Source organism: Streptopelia decaocto (genome assembly GCF_964273445.1).
Source record: "Streptopelia decaocto genome assembly, chromosome: 6".
Taxonomy (NCBI): domain Eukaryota; kingdom Metazoa; phylum Chordata; class Aves; order Columbiformes; family Columbidae; genus Streptopelia; species Streptopelia decaocto.
This window is the reverse complement of record NC_138660.1, coordinates 66,998,898-67,014,467: the sequence shown is the minus strand read 5'-3', so window position 1 is coordinate 67,014,467 and position 15,570 is coordinate 66,998,898. Positions and strand designations below refer to the sequence as shown.

Below are 15,570 nucleotides of genomic sequence, written 5' to 3'. Positions count from 1 at the left end.
CCAACCAGCCCCACAAACCTCTACACCATGACTACATCCTGCAACCATTTGCTGACCATCAGCTCCCCAGGAAAAACGCCGTACACCTAATGGTATTTGACGCCAGGTACCACGCCTGCCCATGAAGGTGGAACACAATTATTTATATTTGCAGTATTAGGCTTATTATGTCTGAGAGAAGTGACAAATACGGCGTTGACCTAACATATCTGTGAAAGTGGACAGATACAGATACACACGACATCAAAGCTCCTATTTGACCGCACTTTAAGTTAAATATTTGTGATAGTTAATTTATTTGATCTCCTGTGTTTGCAAGGCTCAGAGCCGGGCAGAAAACCCTTTGAAGCACTCCCAAACATACTAAATTATTGGAAACGTTTGTCAGAAAACCGCTGTACAGCCTCGGCCGAGCTGCCTCCATCGCTTCACGGACCCTTTGGATAACGGCGTCACCCACCCCTGCCCAACAGCTGCCTCCAAACACGCCCCGGGTTGTCGTGTGCCGCTCGTTTGCCTCTCGTAGGGGATGGAAAACAGGATAAAAGGAGTCAGCAGAGGGACGTGGCGGAGCATTAGATGGATTAACAACCAGAACTTCTGGATGGAACAATTTGCTGCTTCACTTTAATTAACTGGCTTCTGAAAGACTTCAGAAACTCGGCCAATTTGTGCAACTCTCTATTCTTCACTTTTGGCCTCAACCGTACAGTTCATTTCATAGGCAAACAAGTAACAGATGTACAATCTATATTCACCCCCGGTCCTTTTATAGTAAAATGACTTCTGGCCAAATAATGTATATTTAAAAAAAAAAAAATAACAACACCACACACCCAAACACAACTCCTCTAATGTTTTTGTGTTTTAAGATAGAGGACTGAAGGATGTTCCCAGAAGCGCTCACCAAGGACACGACTTCTGGAGGGGCAGGAGCTGCTCTGTGCGCTCCCGGCACCGCAACAAGAGCCGCCCCGTCCGCCCGGGGTGTCCCCAGGTCCCGCGATGGGGGGTTCTGCCCCAGCACGGGCAGGGTGCCCGCGCGGAGGTGTCCCCAGGTCCCGCGATGGGGGGTTCTGCCCCAGCACGGGCAGGGTGCCCGCGCGGAGGTGTCCCCAGGTCCCGCGATGGGGGGTTCTGCCCCGGCACGGGCAGGGTGCCCGCGCGGAGGTGTCCCCGCTTGCCTCTCCAGCGCTTCAGCGCCCGGGCACATCTCCAGCTCCCGATGAGCACACACAACCCTCTCAAGAGCTGCGGAGGAGGCCCCGGCATCGCTCGGCGCTCATCTGAAGACCATTCATTTCCAATACAACGCGACTATTATGTTGCTTTATGAATAACCTCCCCAAATATATGTTTAACGATGCACAGTTACAGAAGACAAACAGTTGTTTTGTTAGAGATCCTATGGTAAATTGAAAACCAACACATGCTGAACTCCTACAGCATGTTAGTTGTAACAGTATGGGCAAGTTATACATTATCCAAGTCTTTATGCAACAAAACACTTGCGAAAGGCAGGAACGCTCTATTTTAGGAAGAGTCAGAGCCTGGGACAAATTAATGCTTACATATTAGATACAAGGAAGAAATTATTCACTGTGAGGGTGGTGAGAGCCTGGAACTGGCTGCCCAGAGAGGCGGTGGCTGAACCATCCCTGCAGACATCCCAGGCCAGGCTGGACGGGGCTCTGAGCACCCTGAGCTGGTGAAGATGTCCCTGCTCATGGCAGGGGGGGCACTGGGGGGCTGGGGACATCCCTTCAACCCAAACCCTTCCATAACTCTATGACATTCCAATGAATCCATACATAGTGTTGTGCATCTTGAGTTATTAAAACTACGAAGCAGATGCTCAAGGTCAAAATAATCAGTGCAAGTGAAACAATATTCAATTAAAAACAGGGGTGCACATCACGTACCTACAGACCTGGGAGCCCTTTGCAGAGGGAACTGGGAACAGGGCATTCTCAGCGACAATGCTATGGGGGTAAGAACACAGCACTCGTTTTAACACAGACCCTTCGGAATTAGAACTGGCAGGATGTGATAAACGGGAAATCGCGGCTTTTTACGAACGGCAGCTGAAAGTGCTTCCACCTGACCAACAGGCTGAGGCCGCTGGCTACAGCGATGCTGCAGCACCTAAGGGCTGGAAGCTTGGGCTAGATGGCTTTAACACAATTATCCATCAAATTGAATGAGTCGGTGTCGCTTATTTCCCACACCAAACTCCCAAACGGACTCTTCCAAACAAAGAAAGGAGAAAACAAACAATAATTCAGCTCAGTTTGTCTAAAATGTGGCTGCTTCCCTGCCGCTCCATGGAAGCACCTTCCAAACCGCTCCTCTCAGCGCAGACAACATACGCATTTGCTCCTCAGCTAGTTTTAAGGTCTAATGTTCTGGTTACCAAAGAAAGTCACATTTAGCTCTCCCCGCAGTGAGAAAACCCTGTGGAGCGGGGCAAGCTCCATCACAGACACCACCTGAAACAGCCGCGTCTGCTCCTGCCACATCTCCCAAGTACACAGCACCCAAAAGGACCAGGAAAACCAACCCCTCCTCTTGCAGTTTGCTTTACGGCTTCCTGCACTGCAAAGTATTTTGATTCCGATCATAAAGTGCCTAATTCAAACTCAAGAGGCAGCCCAGATGCTTAAAAACAGAACGGGTGCCAAAGAGCGTTGCTGCATTAGCGTGTTTTGCATAATTCATCTCCTGGTGCTGCGGAGAGCTCTGTGATCCCCGCTCCGTGCGGGGTCACGGCGGCAGTGCGGGCACACGCTCCTCCACGGCTTCCAGGACAAAGAACCCGGCGTTTTCAAAATCACTCCAAACTTGCGGTTTCTGTTATTTAAGAACACTCTGTTTAGGAGCGCCCCGATTTGAAAGGAGCTCAAAAAAAGTTGACGATGCCCTTTCACGTGAAGTTTCTCATTCGGTTGGGCACGGGCCAGCTCATCGTCAGACGTGTCCCCCCGCACAGCAGCCAGCGCGGTGGAAACGGCACTCGGCGCCACCGAGGGGCGTCACCAGCACCTTGTGCAGCACCATCTGCAGCAAAAATGAAGAGGTTGATTTCACTTCCCTGTGCGACAAGTCAGCGTGGGGCGTCAGTGTTGATGTAGGACTGTTTCATCTGGGCACAACCATAGAATTACGGAATGGTTTGTGGTGAAGGGCCCTTCCCAGCCCCCCCAGTGCCCCCCCTGCCATGAGCAGGGACATCTTCACCAGCTCAGGGTGCTCAGAGCCCCGTCCAGCCTGGCCTGGGATGTCTCCAGGGATGGTTCAGCCACCACCTCTCTGGCCAACCTGGGCCAGGCTCTCACCACCCTCAGGGGCAATGATTTCTTCCTCATGTCCAGCCTGAATCTCCCTCCTTTAGTTTAAAACCATCACCCCCTGTGGTATCACAACAGGCCTTGCAGGACAGTCTGTCCCCAGGCTTTCCAGTGGTGGTGTCACTGGAATGACCACCCCGTCCCCGTCCCCTCAAACCGCTCCAGAAGCTGCTGCTCAACACCAAGAGTCACACCTCACACAAAGACCAGCAGCTGGGTCAGCAAAGCAAAAGCAAAACTGAAACCGATCACAGGGATTTTCCACTCCTGAAACTGAACAGCATGCTGTATTCATCCCCACTGCTCTGTTACCGAGCTTGAAGAACAGCAACAACACTGAAAAATGAGCAGAAATGCTGAAAGCTCAAGACTACAAATGTATTTGGGCGAAAAGGCAGGAGCTGGCAGTAGCTTTGCCTTTTAATAACAGCCCGATGACCAAACAAAACATCAGAAAGTGAACAGCAAAGCTCAGATTCACTTCAGGATATATTGCAAGCTACAAATAATTAGGAGAGAACCCAGCTACTCCTGCGGGGCCATCGCTCCCCCAGCGCAAGGACTGACACAAGAGGATGGCAGATTGGAACCACCTTGTCAAACAGACCGGGAAAAAATAAGAGCAAGAGACAGGACCCTGCCCAAAACAGTGGGTGTTGGTGGGAGATGAAGCACCAAACAAGTCCCTTCTGCAAAGGGAAGGAGCACCCAGCACCCAAATCCCAGCAGGGAAAATACACCTTCTTCAGTTAAGCAGCCACAAGAGCATAGAATATGTGCTGATGATGAGCACGCATACCTTCAGACAGCTGGAAAGGATCCTGATCCTTTAGGGATTGCCTGAATAATTTGCAATCTTTGCTGCACGGTGCAAAAAAATATAACAAAAATAACGAGTACCACCCAATCTGAATTATCTCGGGTGCTTTTGAACAAACACACAGGGGAAATGTCACATTTTCGTTCGTTTCGTTTTGTGTTGCTGTTGCGCTTTGCCATTCAAGTTTCTGTAGATTTCAATACCTTTTCACACGGCATGAAGAGCTACAAACCGAAGACCAAAGGCAGACTCCAGTGGCTTTAGGTCATTCGATCGAAAGCACCTCAACAGCTACTGTTTTATTTAAGATCATCTTGTAAACTCTGCATTTCATCTTGTGTCTCTCAAAATTCATCCCAAAGCATCACCCACTCCATACAGCAGCACAGAAGAGACCATTTAACACCTCGAGGCCACGTCTTGCGTGACCTTGCTTGTAAAGACAAAATAAAAACCACTTTACCTTGCACGCAGGGTTAAGGAAAACCAAAGGTAACAATCCTGCCAAGTTCTGAGATGCGCCTGTTCTGTTTTCCGCCTTTAGAAGCTGATTGACCTGTTGTTATGCGCCTTAGACAAAAGCGCAGCGCAATTTGCGAGGATATATGACATGATGATGGGTTTATACAGCACAAAAAGGATTAGGAAAGCTCTTTGCTGTCATTACCGTAGGGGGTTTGCAGATCCAGGCCCCCCAGGAGCAGCTTTGGGAGGGACACGGGTACCAATCAGCATCCCTTCACCTGGGGCTTTCCACAGTACACCATTTGCAGGCTGTTTGGAGCTGAGGAACAAGTGACACACGCAGTTTGACAGAATGGGTTCATACCTCCATCATTATAGCCAAATAAATCAAGGAGATTATTTCATATAGAAAAAAAAATGGTATACAGAAAAATACACACATCTACATCAGCTTAGGCTTTTTTTTAAAGTCTTCCAGGTTTCCAGGATCTGAAATTAATGTTAGGAATGTGACTAACTTGCTAGTAGCAAATACTCACCACAGGATCCTTGTATTCCAGACACTCAAAAAAAAAAAGGTAGTTTTACAAAAATATGATGTCTAGGTGGAAAAACTTAGAAATGCGGTTTGCTGATTTACAAGGCGGCTTGACAGATGTGTCAGCACTGAGCACCACTTCACTCCACGGATTTAACCCTTCGGAGACACTTGTATTTACACCAGGATTTATTAGATTGGTGTTTTCAAGCAAAAGGTGTCATTGCTCCAGTCATTGAAATGCGACCTCGAGGGACCAGCCCGGCAGCAGAACCATGTCCGAGATGGGGCCTGAACGAGACAACACAACGGAGCTTTTCAACATATAAGTTGGGGAATGACCTATTAGAGAGCAGTGTAGGGGAAAGGGACCTGGGGCTCCTGGGGACAGCAGGGTGACCATGAGCCAGCACTGGGCCCTTGTGGCCAGGAAGCCAATGGGACCTGGGGTGGGTTAGAAGGGGGTGGTCAGTAGGTCAGAGAGGTTCTGCTGCCCCTCTGCTCTGCCCTGGGGAGACCACACCTGGAATCTTGTGTCCAGTTGTGGCCCCTCAGTTCCAGCAGGACAGGGAACTGCTGGAGAGAGTCCAGCGCAGCCACCAAGATGCTGCAGGGAGTGGAGCATCTCCCGTGTGAGGAAAGGCTGAGGGAGCTGGGGCTCTGGAGCTGGACAAGAGGACACTGAGGGGGGACTCTTTCATGGTTACAGATATATAAAGGGTGAGTGTCAGGAGGATGGAGCCAGGCTCTTCTCGGTGACAACCAATGATAGGACAAGGGGCAACGGGTACAAGCTGGAACACAAAAGGTTCCACTTAAATTTGAGAAGAAACTTGTTGGGGGTGAGGGTGGCAGAGCCTGGCCCAGGCTGCCCAGGGGGTTGTGGAGTCTCCTTCTCTGCAGACATTCCAACCCGCCTGGACACCTTCCTGTGTAACCTCAGCTGGGTGTTCCTGCTCCATGGGGGGATTGCACTGGATGAGCTTTCCAGGGCCCTTCCAGTCCCTGACATTCTGGGATTCTGTGATCTGAATTCTAGAAATTCTAGATTATGAAAAGGAATGGAAAACAGCTGGAAAACGTTGCGGAGTATTCACCCTGAGCTTCCGAATTCTTTAGCAATAGGCACTAAACCATATAGAAAGTATAGAAAACGATGCTCAGCTGAAATCCAGCGTGAAGACGGAAATTCTGGAGGAAGGAAGAAGTTCCGAGGGGCAAAGCAGAGCAGGTACAGGTCGGTACCGCCGCGTTAACGCGGGGCCGGACGGCAGCAACACCTCCTCCCTCCGCCCCACAGCGCCGGGCACACAAGGCTCCTTTGTACAAAATAAAACACCACTTGGTGGGGGTAAGAGGATATTTCCTGTTAACCTCACCGCAGATTTGTAATCCAGCAGTCAAATTATGTCAATCACAGCTCATTAGGCAACAATTTACCCTGCCAACTCCGTCCTGGCTGCTTCCTCCAAACCGCGTCTCGTTTGCAAACGTGCGACCCCGGCGCGGGTGCAGAGAGAGACCACCCTGCTGCATCGACGGCAGCGCCGGAGTGTCCTCGGACACCTTCCAGCAATTGGTTTGCAATGATGCTTGCACACGCTGAACAAGGCCTTGCTATGCCATAAACTGGGGTTGGTTACCAGAACTCGTCATTTATGCACGCTTGCCACGTGTGTCTGTAGGAGAAAGGCAGGAAAAAATCCAGCATGGCTGAGGAGGCAAAGCGAACGTGCTGGGGAAGGGACGGGAGGCTCCTGCAGACGCACACAGGGCTGTGCCGGTGCCGGCAAGTTCACAGTCAGGTCCAGATCCCAGTTTATCCTTCACCCCTCACGGGCAAACCAGGAACTCGGTGGCAACAACACGCCACCCCTTCCCTGGACTTTACGCTCTTGCGTAAACTTGAAACCGAGGGAATTATTTCACGTGTCCCACCAAGAGGGGAGAATCTGCATCGCTTTGAGAGGACAGAAAAAATGACAGTTCACATACAGAAACCTGGAAATTCTTCCCCCCGAGGGAGGTGAGAGCCTGGAACAGGTTCCCAGAAAGGTGGTGGCTGAACCATCCCTGGAGACATCCCAGGCCAGGCTGGACGGGGCTCTGAGCAACCTGAGCTGGTGAAGATGTCCCTGCCCATGGGAGAGCTGGGGAGGGCCCTTCAACCCAAACCATCTTGTGATTCTCTCTCTCACGTTATCTTCCACATTTTTCTCTTTGAGGAACATCCCACTGAATACAAAGTCTTCCCGAAACACACGGCCAGGTAAGCGCCCTCCCCAGCAGCGACAAGAACAAATCTCAGAGCAACAAACAAGCCAGCGAAGCACATTGACCACGTCACTCCCAAAACCAGTGGTACCACGGGACACAGACTCATGGAGAAAATCCTCTGGTGTTATTTACCCACGGCCCAAGAGCAGTGACACAAAGATCCTCCCCTTCCCCTCGGTCGGGCGCTGCCGCACACGTGCTCAGCGCATCCGCGTTCGTGTCGACGGCACCATCACGGGCTGGAGGAACGTATGAGCGCGGTGGAGAACTTCACTGCAAAAGCGTGACCTGGAGCACTTCCCACCATCTCCCGCAATTCGTGCGCCTCGAACCTCAAAGAGCAAGGCTAACGAAGAAGGCAGTAAGGTGATTATGTATGTTTGAAGTGGACAAACTAGTTCACCAGAGACTTTCCTGAAGATGAAGGCTGCCAACAATCCAGCATATATGTGCATCACCCCCTTGCTGAAGAGACCACAGAGCTCCTGGAGAAGGTCAGGAGAGTACGGTCAACCAGGCAAAAAATAAGACAGCGCTCAAGGTCACAGCAAAACATGACCAGCCTGCGCTCTGCTCACAGACGCGCAGACGTTTTGGGGGCTACGGCTCACCGACTTGGTTTTGCACAAGGAGAGAAGAATAGAACTTTAAAATACTTCTGCGAGGCTGCCCAAGAGCCCTTCTCGTTACACAGGGAAGCGGAGACAAGCCATGCGGCGTGACGTCCGCGTGCCTGCACGTGCTGCAGCCCACCGAGCCGCATGTGCGCCAGCGTCAGGAACGGTCCTGCAAATTTCATTAGCGGTACGAAAATTGTTATTGTCAGGAAAGCCTCACCGAGCAATGCTTGTGCCACGCTGATTTCTTAAGACAGCGTGTAAAGAAGGTGAGGTTTAGTCCTATAACCTTCAGCATCTCCTCCTCCATACCCTCATCTCCTGACTAATCCTCTCTCCCTACAGAAAATATTCCTCATCTGGTTTTCCCCCGATCTGGGGTTTGAGCAGTGGCGCAGTCATCTCCCCCTCAGAGCCGCAGAGAAAACAAAATAATAACAGCCTAAGAGTTTATTCTTTCATAAACTGGTCAGATATTTCCTGGAAGCTGCAACAAACTCCAGCCATCCCCGGCTGGCTCCGAGAACAGGCTGAAGGCGATTTTTGGCTGTTCCAGCAGTCGTGTTTGGGCCCCATCTCGCAGCTCCTCCCAATGGGAGCAGAACATCCAACACCCCATTTGTACAGACATGAGTCTGCACAGCCTGCTGCTCCCTCCAGCAAAGCTACAGCACTCGGCCCCTGACCCTTCATTTAACTCCATCTTCCAGAAACAGATGCCACCTCCTCCTTTCAAGTGCCTCAAGAAATTACAAACGTGGTCCTGTTATCTCCCATATTTACATTATAAGTATCTAATGCGCCCTGCTTTCCCAAATGATGTCTCTTCCTTTTACTGATCTAATCAGTCGGTCCTAACTCAAAAGCAATGATTTTCTCCCACAGACCATGCACACAAATTAAACCAGGCACCCTTTTGGTGGGTTAAGATGAACCAAGGCTGCATTCTGAGCCCTGTGCTGCTTGTGGGGGCACCTCCCGTCTGTGAAACGGCCACGGGTTTTCCTGACAAGAGCAATGCCAGATCAGGCTTTTTCCACTGTGCCTAATAATCGTAACATCTCACTCGCCATTTGGCTCGTCAGTGGGGGTTCCTGACTGAATAGGCTTATTCTTTTCTTAGACATGATAATCTAATTGGGTCTAACCAGAAATAATCCCCAACACACACCAGTTTGTGAATCCTCGCGCAGCACCAGGAGCATTTCAAATACCAGAGGGGTTGCTCCAGCATCTGATATGGGAATTACTCTGGCAGCAGCTCGTCTCGCCAGGTTTCACACGGCATTACGGGGAACACAGGGCACGGCACACACACGGGGTTTATTCCTCCTCCTCCCCAGCTTCTGTTTATCATGTGAATGTGGCTCAAAAGTAAGAAGGGCATGCAAGATTAGATGGGTCATTATATTCGCACTAATTAGACACCTGAAAGAAAACAGGACGTTTGCCCCAAACGCTCCCGTGCAGCACCACGGGAAGCTCTGCCCTTCCTTGGAAAGCTCCCAAACCCCGAGTCCCCCGCGCTACTCAGGTGAGGGGAAACGAGCGAAACAAAACGGAGAGGCCGGCGGCCCGACCCTGCGCGGGTGACCCGCACACGCGTGCCGGGGCCACGGGCACCGGGGTGGGACCGGCGTGTCCCCGGGGGTCCCACCGCCCCGCGGGCCCCTCTCCAGCCCGGGCTGCCGGCAGCCGCCAGAACGAGCGAGGCCGCACCGAGCTCCGCACCGAGCTCCGCACCGGCCGCCCGCTCCCCGGGGCCAGCGCGGCCGGTGACCCCGCGGGCTCCCGGCGGCTGCTCCCGGCTTCGCCCGCGAGGAGGGGACGGAGCGCGGCGCAGGGGAGCCGCCCGGGCTCGGGGAAGGCGGCTGTTCGGGGGCTCCCGAGACAAAGAGCCGCAGCCGGCGCACACGCCGGGCCCCGCTCCGCTCCCCGCCCGCCGCGGCCCCGTCCCGCCGCCTCCAGCCGGGCCGGGAGGTGCGGGCGGCACCGCCCCGCCGAGCCCACCTGTGCCGCCCGCAGCTCCCGGCCGCGTCTCCAACTTTTCCCCGCTCCCCAGCCGCCCCCCGCGCACACCCCCGGGGCCCCGCAGCTCCTCCCCGGCCCCTCGGCGGAGGCCCGCGGGCGAACGCGGCGCCCCGACCCGCTCCCCACAGACAATGGGGCCGGCGCTCACCAGGACGACGGCGAAGCGCTCCTCCAGCTCGCCGGGCTCGGGCATGGGCAGCTTGAGGGGGACGCTGTGCGCCCTGAACTCCGTCTGCTGCGAGTCCACGCTCCCCGCGTTGCCCATGGCGGCGGCGGCGGCCCCTCCGCGCTGCCTCCGCGCTCCGCGCCGCCGAGCCAGGCGGGCTCCGCGCCCCGCGGTCGCCCTCTAGCACCGACGGCGGAACGAGGCGCCGCCGCCCGTCATGGCTCGCCGCCCTCGCCCTCCCCCCGGGGCGGGCTCGCTCCGGCTCCAGCTCCGGCTGCGGCTCGGCGGCGGCTCCCCCGCATGCCGGCCCGCACAAAGCCCCGCTCCGCCCCCGGCCCGGGGCGCGCTGGGACTCGTAGTCCCGCTAACGTCCGGGGAAGGGGCCGCTGCGGACTCGCCGGGGGCCGCAGAGGCGGGCGGGGGTTTGGGCGATTCCTTCGGCGTCCATTTTACCGGCCCCCGCCGCCTTCCCCTTGCAGGCAACACCGGGGACCTGCGTGCGCCGGGGCGGGCGGCCCGGGCTGTGTGTCCCCGGGTCCCCCAGCGGGGTCAGTGCTTGGGCTGGCAGACACGGCTCCTGCTGCCTTCGGATGGTGGGGAGGGCTCCTGCCGTGCTGAGGGGCTGCCGGGACTCACAGCCCCGCTCGTTGCCCCCCGCCCCGAGCCCCCCCCTCGTTTTGTTGAAATCAGAATAACAGGATGATAAAGCTTCATAGGTTCAGGGTGACAGCCCCCAAATGAATCTGTGATCAAAACACCACCACCTCGGCATAATCATGGAATCACAGTGTCATGGAATAGTTTGTGTTGAAGAGACGTTCCCAGCTCCCCCAGTGCCCCCCCTGCCATGAGCAGGGACATCTTCACCAGCTCAGGTTGCTCAGAGCCCCGTCCAGCCTGGCCTGGGATGTCTCCAGGGATGGTTCAGCCACCACCTCTCTGGGTACCTGTGTCAGGCTCTCACCACCTCAGTGTCAATTTCTTCCTCATGTCCAGCCTGAATCCGGAGGATCATCCTTCTCCCAAGCATATTGAAGCCGCCTGCTCTTCAGGTGTTATTTTCCATTTCTTTATCATTTCCTGCAAGTTCTCCCCAATGCCGTGTTGAAGCACTGTGGTGGTCAAACCCAGACCCAGTTAATGCTTTAACCTGTGCCATTGTGCCGGGGCTGTGTTACAAACACCAGCAGCAGGTACCTCGGTACCTCCCTCCAGTTTGAAGAAAATTCTGCAGCTCAGCTTAAGACAGGATTGACCCATTGGGTGACTCTACTGTATTGCACTTTAACTGTTTTATTCTCCAGTCCAAGACCTAATTCCCTTCCTGTCACCCCCACCAATCCATATCCCACTATCTTATAGTAACATTCGATTATCCTTCCAGAGAAGAACAGTTTTCACTCCGTTTTCACCCTCACAACACACCTTCTGCTGCTTCCCCTCCTCATCATCACCTTCATCCCACCTTCACTTTGCTGTCCCAGCGGAGGGACGTGCGTGTGCGTTGTGCCAACTCACGGTTACGGATACAATCACAAACATCATTAAAAGCTTTCAGTGATTATCTGTGAAGTTCTGCCTTTTGCTGCCAGCTGGTTCAGGAAATTCAGTAAATCTCATGAATCAAGTGACATGATGATTTACGCTGCTACCCAGAGGCCGGCAGCAAATGCACCAGGGCACTTCGCAATGGGATCTGGCTGGATCCATAAATTCCTACTGGGATATGGAAGCATTTCTGGGTTTGCCTGGTAGGAGATGGTAGCTATCGACATGCAGATTAATTTGTGGGGGAAAAAAAGCAAGAAGATAAGCATTATTGTGTAGAAAATGACAGTTTCTTAATTGACATTATCTAGGGTGACAGTTGCACTAGAGGCACAGCTCACGAGGCTGCCACCAAAGCCACGCGTTGGGAGTCTCGCGCTGCAACACACGCGATCCCGCCGTCTAAACCCAAAGAAGTGATGGTAAGCTTTTCTCTGCTCATTAAACGTGCTCATTCTAACTTAAAAAAAAAGACATAATATGCTCGAGAATGGGTAACACGCCCTGTCCTGGTTTGCACCAGGATCAGCCAGTGCAGGACTTGGCTCCGGAGCCCGAGCGATGCAAAATCCTTAATAAATAAAGTTTTAAAACCCGAGGTAGTTCTTGGGAGTTAACAACACTGCTATTAATAGTGAAGGGAAGAGCAATAGATCCTTTGCCTGATGGCTTTTATCTAAGACTATCACAATTCTTTGAAAGATTAATTAGTTAATTAAGCTTCACAGGGCTGCTGTGAGATAAGGGAGCATTAGAGGATCCCAGATGGCAGAGGGGGGTCGGGGTGACCATCTCTAGCTGTGGACCCATTGCCAGCCCTGCTGAGCACTCGCTGCTCTCGGGCTTGTGTGGAGCAGAACCTCCCGACACCCCAAAGGGGTCCCCGGTGCCCCAAATCAGAAATCACCCCCCATTCACGCTCAGCTCCCTGTCAAACGCAGGAGAAATCGTGGTGCTCGAGTACCCCGGACACAACGGTTGGGTGGTGTAGGGGAGTGTCATTTGTATATTGCGTACGGGAAAGTGAACGTGACACAGCTTTACAAATAAACCCACGTGTTGCTGTTAATTACCTACAATAATAAACTTCCTCCAATATGAGGAGTCCCAACATTTGCCCCGTCAATAACTCCCCCATGGAAGCACCCAGGAGCCTCAGTTTTCCAAATCAACGGGAAATCATCTCAGCATTTTTAAGTCCCTCTGGATGAAGGGAGGCGTTCGGGGATCGGGAGCCGCTGGTAGCCACACATACCTGGGAAAGGTTAAAATAATTGCCGGGCAAACTGGATTCTTTGGCTCACATTAGGCAAGAAGCCAAAGGCAGCTCTAAATCCTGCTATAAGGCACATTCAGTTCAAAAGCAGACTTGCAAAAACTTTAATGGAACTAACCATCCACACATACGGCGACTGTTTAACATCAATGCAGTACTGCAAAGAAAAGGAATTCTTTTAAGAGAACAAGATGATTTTTGAGCAATTTGTTGTAGCCGGTGACTGGGATGTCAACATTTGCAAATGTCAAAATTAGCACGGCAGCATTGCTGAATAAAACAGCCATTTGACTGGCTCACACTTCGGCAAAAAGAACTGCTGCCTCTGCTTGTCACCCAAATCTCCACATTAAAACAAAGCTGGAAGTTTAGGGCCCTTCTTATATTCCCCTGAACCCGTGTCTGCTTATCTATGGAAGAAACTCTGAAGGGGAAAAAGAAGACTTTATGAACCCTCATTTTTCCCCAGCGCTCAGCATTTCCAGACAGATCCTGAGCTGACGTTTCAGTGAAGTTCCAGGTGACCTGATATAATGTTCTGGGAGCTGGAGGGTCAGCATCAGGCTTTAATAACTATTATATAGTCATCAGGCTTTAATAGCTATTATATATAGCTAGATCCTGGCTCAGCAGTGGCAAAGGAAATATTCATTCATAACTAAGATGTAGTGCAACGTAAACTCCATTGCGAGAGCTGAGCCGTGCTCACTTAAGAAGAGATTATTGATTGCAGCACATGAGCAGCTGACCTTGCCTACAAGACTAGAGGGGACTTATTCTATCATAAATGGAAAAAGAAAAATAACAGGCTGCTTTCTGAGAGCAGCGTTCTCAAGGAAAATCAGTATCTGCAGGGATTGCCTGACGATGGGAAATAAATACTTGATAGTCTTTATCCTCATGGACACCCACTGTTAAAGACGAGGCAGTTTCACTTCAGTTCATCATGTTTTACCTGGTAGAACATATCTGCTATCTGCTTCAATGCCTATTAGTCTTTTATTTATAGCAATTTCCTACAAGTACCAGAAACCTGCCTTATCTAGCCCCAACAGACTGGAGAAATAAGTTGCAAAATAATGGTCAGGCCTGTTAGCCTTAGTGTTGTTGAGCTTATCTCAGAACAGCACGTATTTTGTTTGAGAATCAAATACAAATCTAAAAACCACCTGGAACCTGGGAAGTTCTCAGTCATTCCCAAGGAATTACCGATCGCCGTATCGACGTGTGCTGTACAACCTCCTGCACGTCAGCACACCGAGCTTGATCCCGCTTCTGTGCGCAGGGGGCACGTCTGCTCGGCTCCTGCTCCATTTCATGCCTGTGTCCACATCCCCATTGTGCAATTGCCGTTTCTGCGTCTGGTGCTGAGCGCTGGGCTTGTGATACCAGCCAGAAACGCTCGGTCCCAGTACACCGAGTTATTAGGTTCATCTCTCATTCACACTCCGATTTTTCTCCGTCTGCTAGAAATTCAATTATTAACTTTGAATCCGATTGACTTGCAGCAGCCGTGCTCTGGGTGGACTGTGCTGACGTCCTCGGCCTCACTTCCAACGCTTGTTTGTGTGGATCAGATGCAGCTTCATCAAAGCAAACTGCGATGCTGACAGCGATGGGACCAGCGCCCGGGTTCTGCTCAGGACCCCTCCTCTACCAGCAGCAACGCTAAACATCGCAAACAGGTCTCTTACAGCAGGGTGCATGGAGTTACACCCGTTTAATCCAAGACTAGTGGATCCTTTCGGTCCCTCTGCTTCATTTCGAGGTGTGGGAACACCCCCAGGCTGTGGTCCAGGAGTGACGAGCCCGTCACCGGGCGTCTGGTGACACACAGCAACAGGCGAGAGGGTTCAGTGCAGCCCGACGTGATACCGCTTTGTCTCAGCTTCCACAAGTACCACGTGGAAATATTTAGCACGATGATTTTGCATCTCTCTTCTGACTTTTGGGTTGTTCCTTAAATACACGTGGGTTTAATGGGTAAGCAAAGGTGGTGGGTGTGAGGGCAGCGTGGCACCAGGAGAGCGAGTCGGGGCTCGGGGGTGAGAGCTCTTGCTAGACCGGAGAGTGAGATTTTCAGAGCCTGGACAGATGCATTTTGCAGAAAAGCTGCTGTAATGACGAACAGCCCTGTTTCTGCCTGCGCTGGGTTACTGACCTGGATTTCTGGCGGGTGAAGTCAGGTCCCCAAACTCATTTCTCCGTGGGGCTCACGCCTGGTTTTCTGCCCACTTGGGCCGCGGGCGTTATCCGATCACTGCGGGGGGGCACGGAGCCTGATGCCGTCCTTAAGCGCTCCTGCCTGGCCCTGGACTGCGCTGCCGCCACCTGCTAAAGCCAGCGGGAGGCTGGCGGGCAGCCTGCGGCAAAGCCATCTTATTATTTTTCTCCTCCTTTTCCCTTCTTTTTCCCTCTCCAAGGGCAAGAGCGAGTGGTCTGTGCCCCTGCCCTACGGAGGGAAGCCTGGTAGGAGAAGGGGGGG

General features: G+C 52.6%; 1 protein-coding gene across 1 annotated transcript in view; it reads right to left on the bottom strand.

Moving 5' to 3' along the window:
* The window catches only part of FMNL2 (formin like 2), a 127,110-nt gene extending 116,685 nt beyond the window's left edge, over nt 1-10,425 (bottom strand). Inside the window, 1 exon segment of the mRNA XM_082056777.1 lies at nt 10,244-10,425. Within this exon segment, the coding sequence (XP_081912903.1) occupies nt 10,244-10,360 (117 nt within the window). The 5' untranslated portion in view covers nt 10,361-10,425.
* Nucleotides 10,426-15,570: the final 5,145 nt, after the last annotated feature.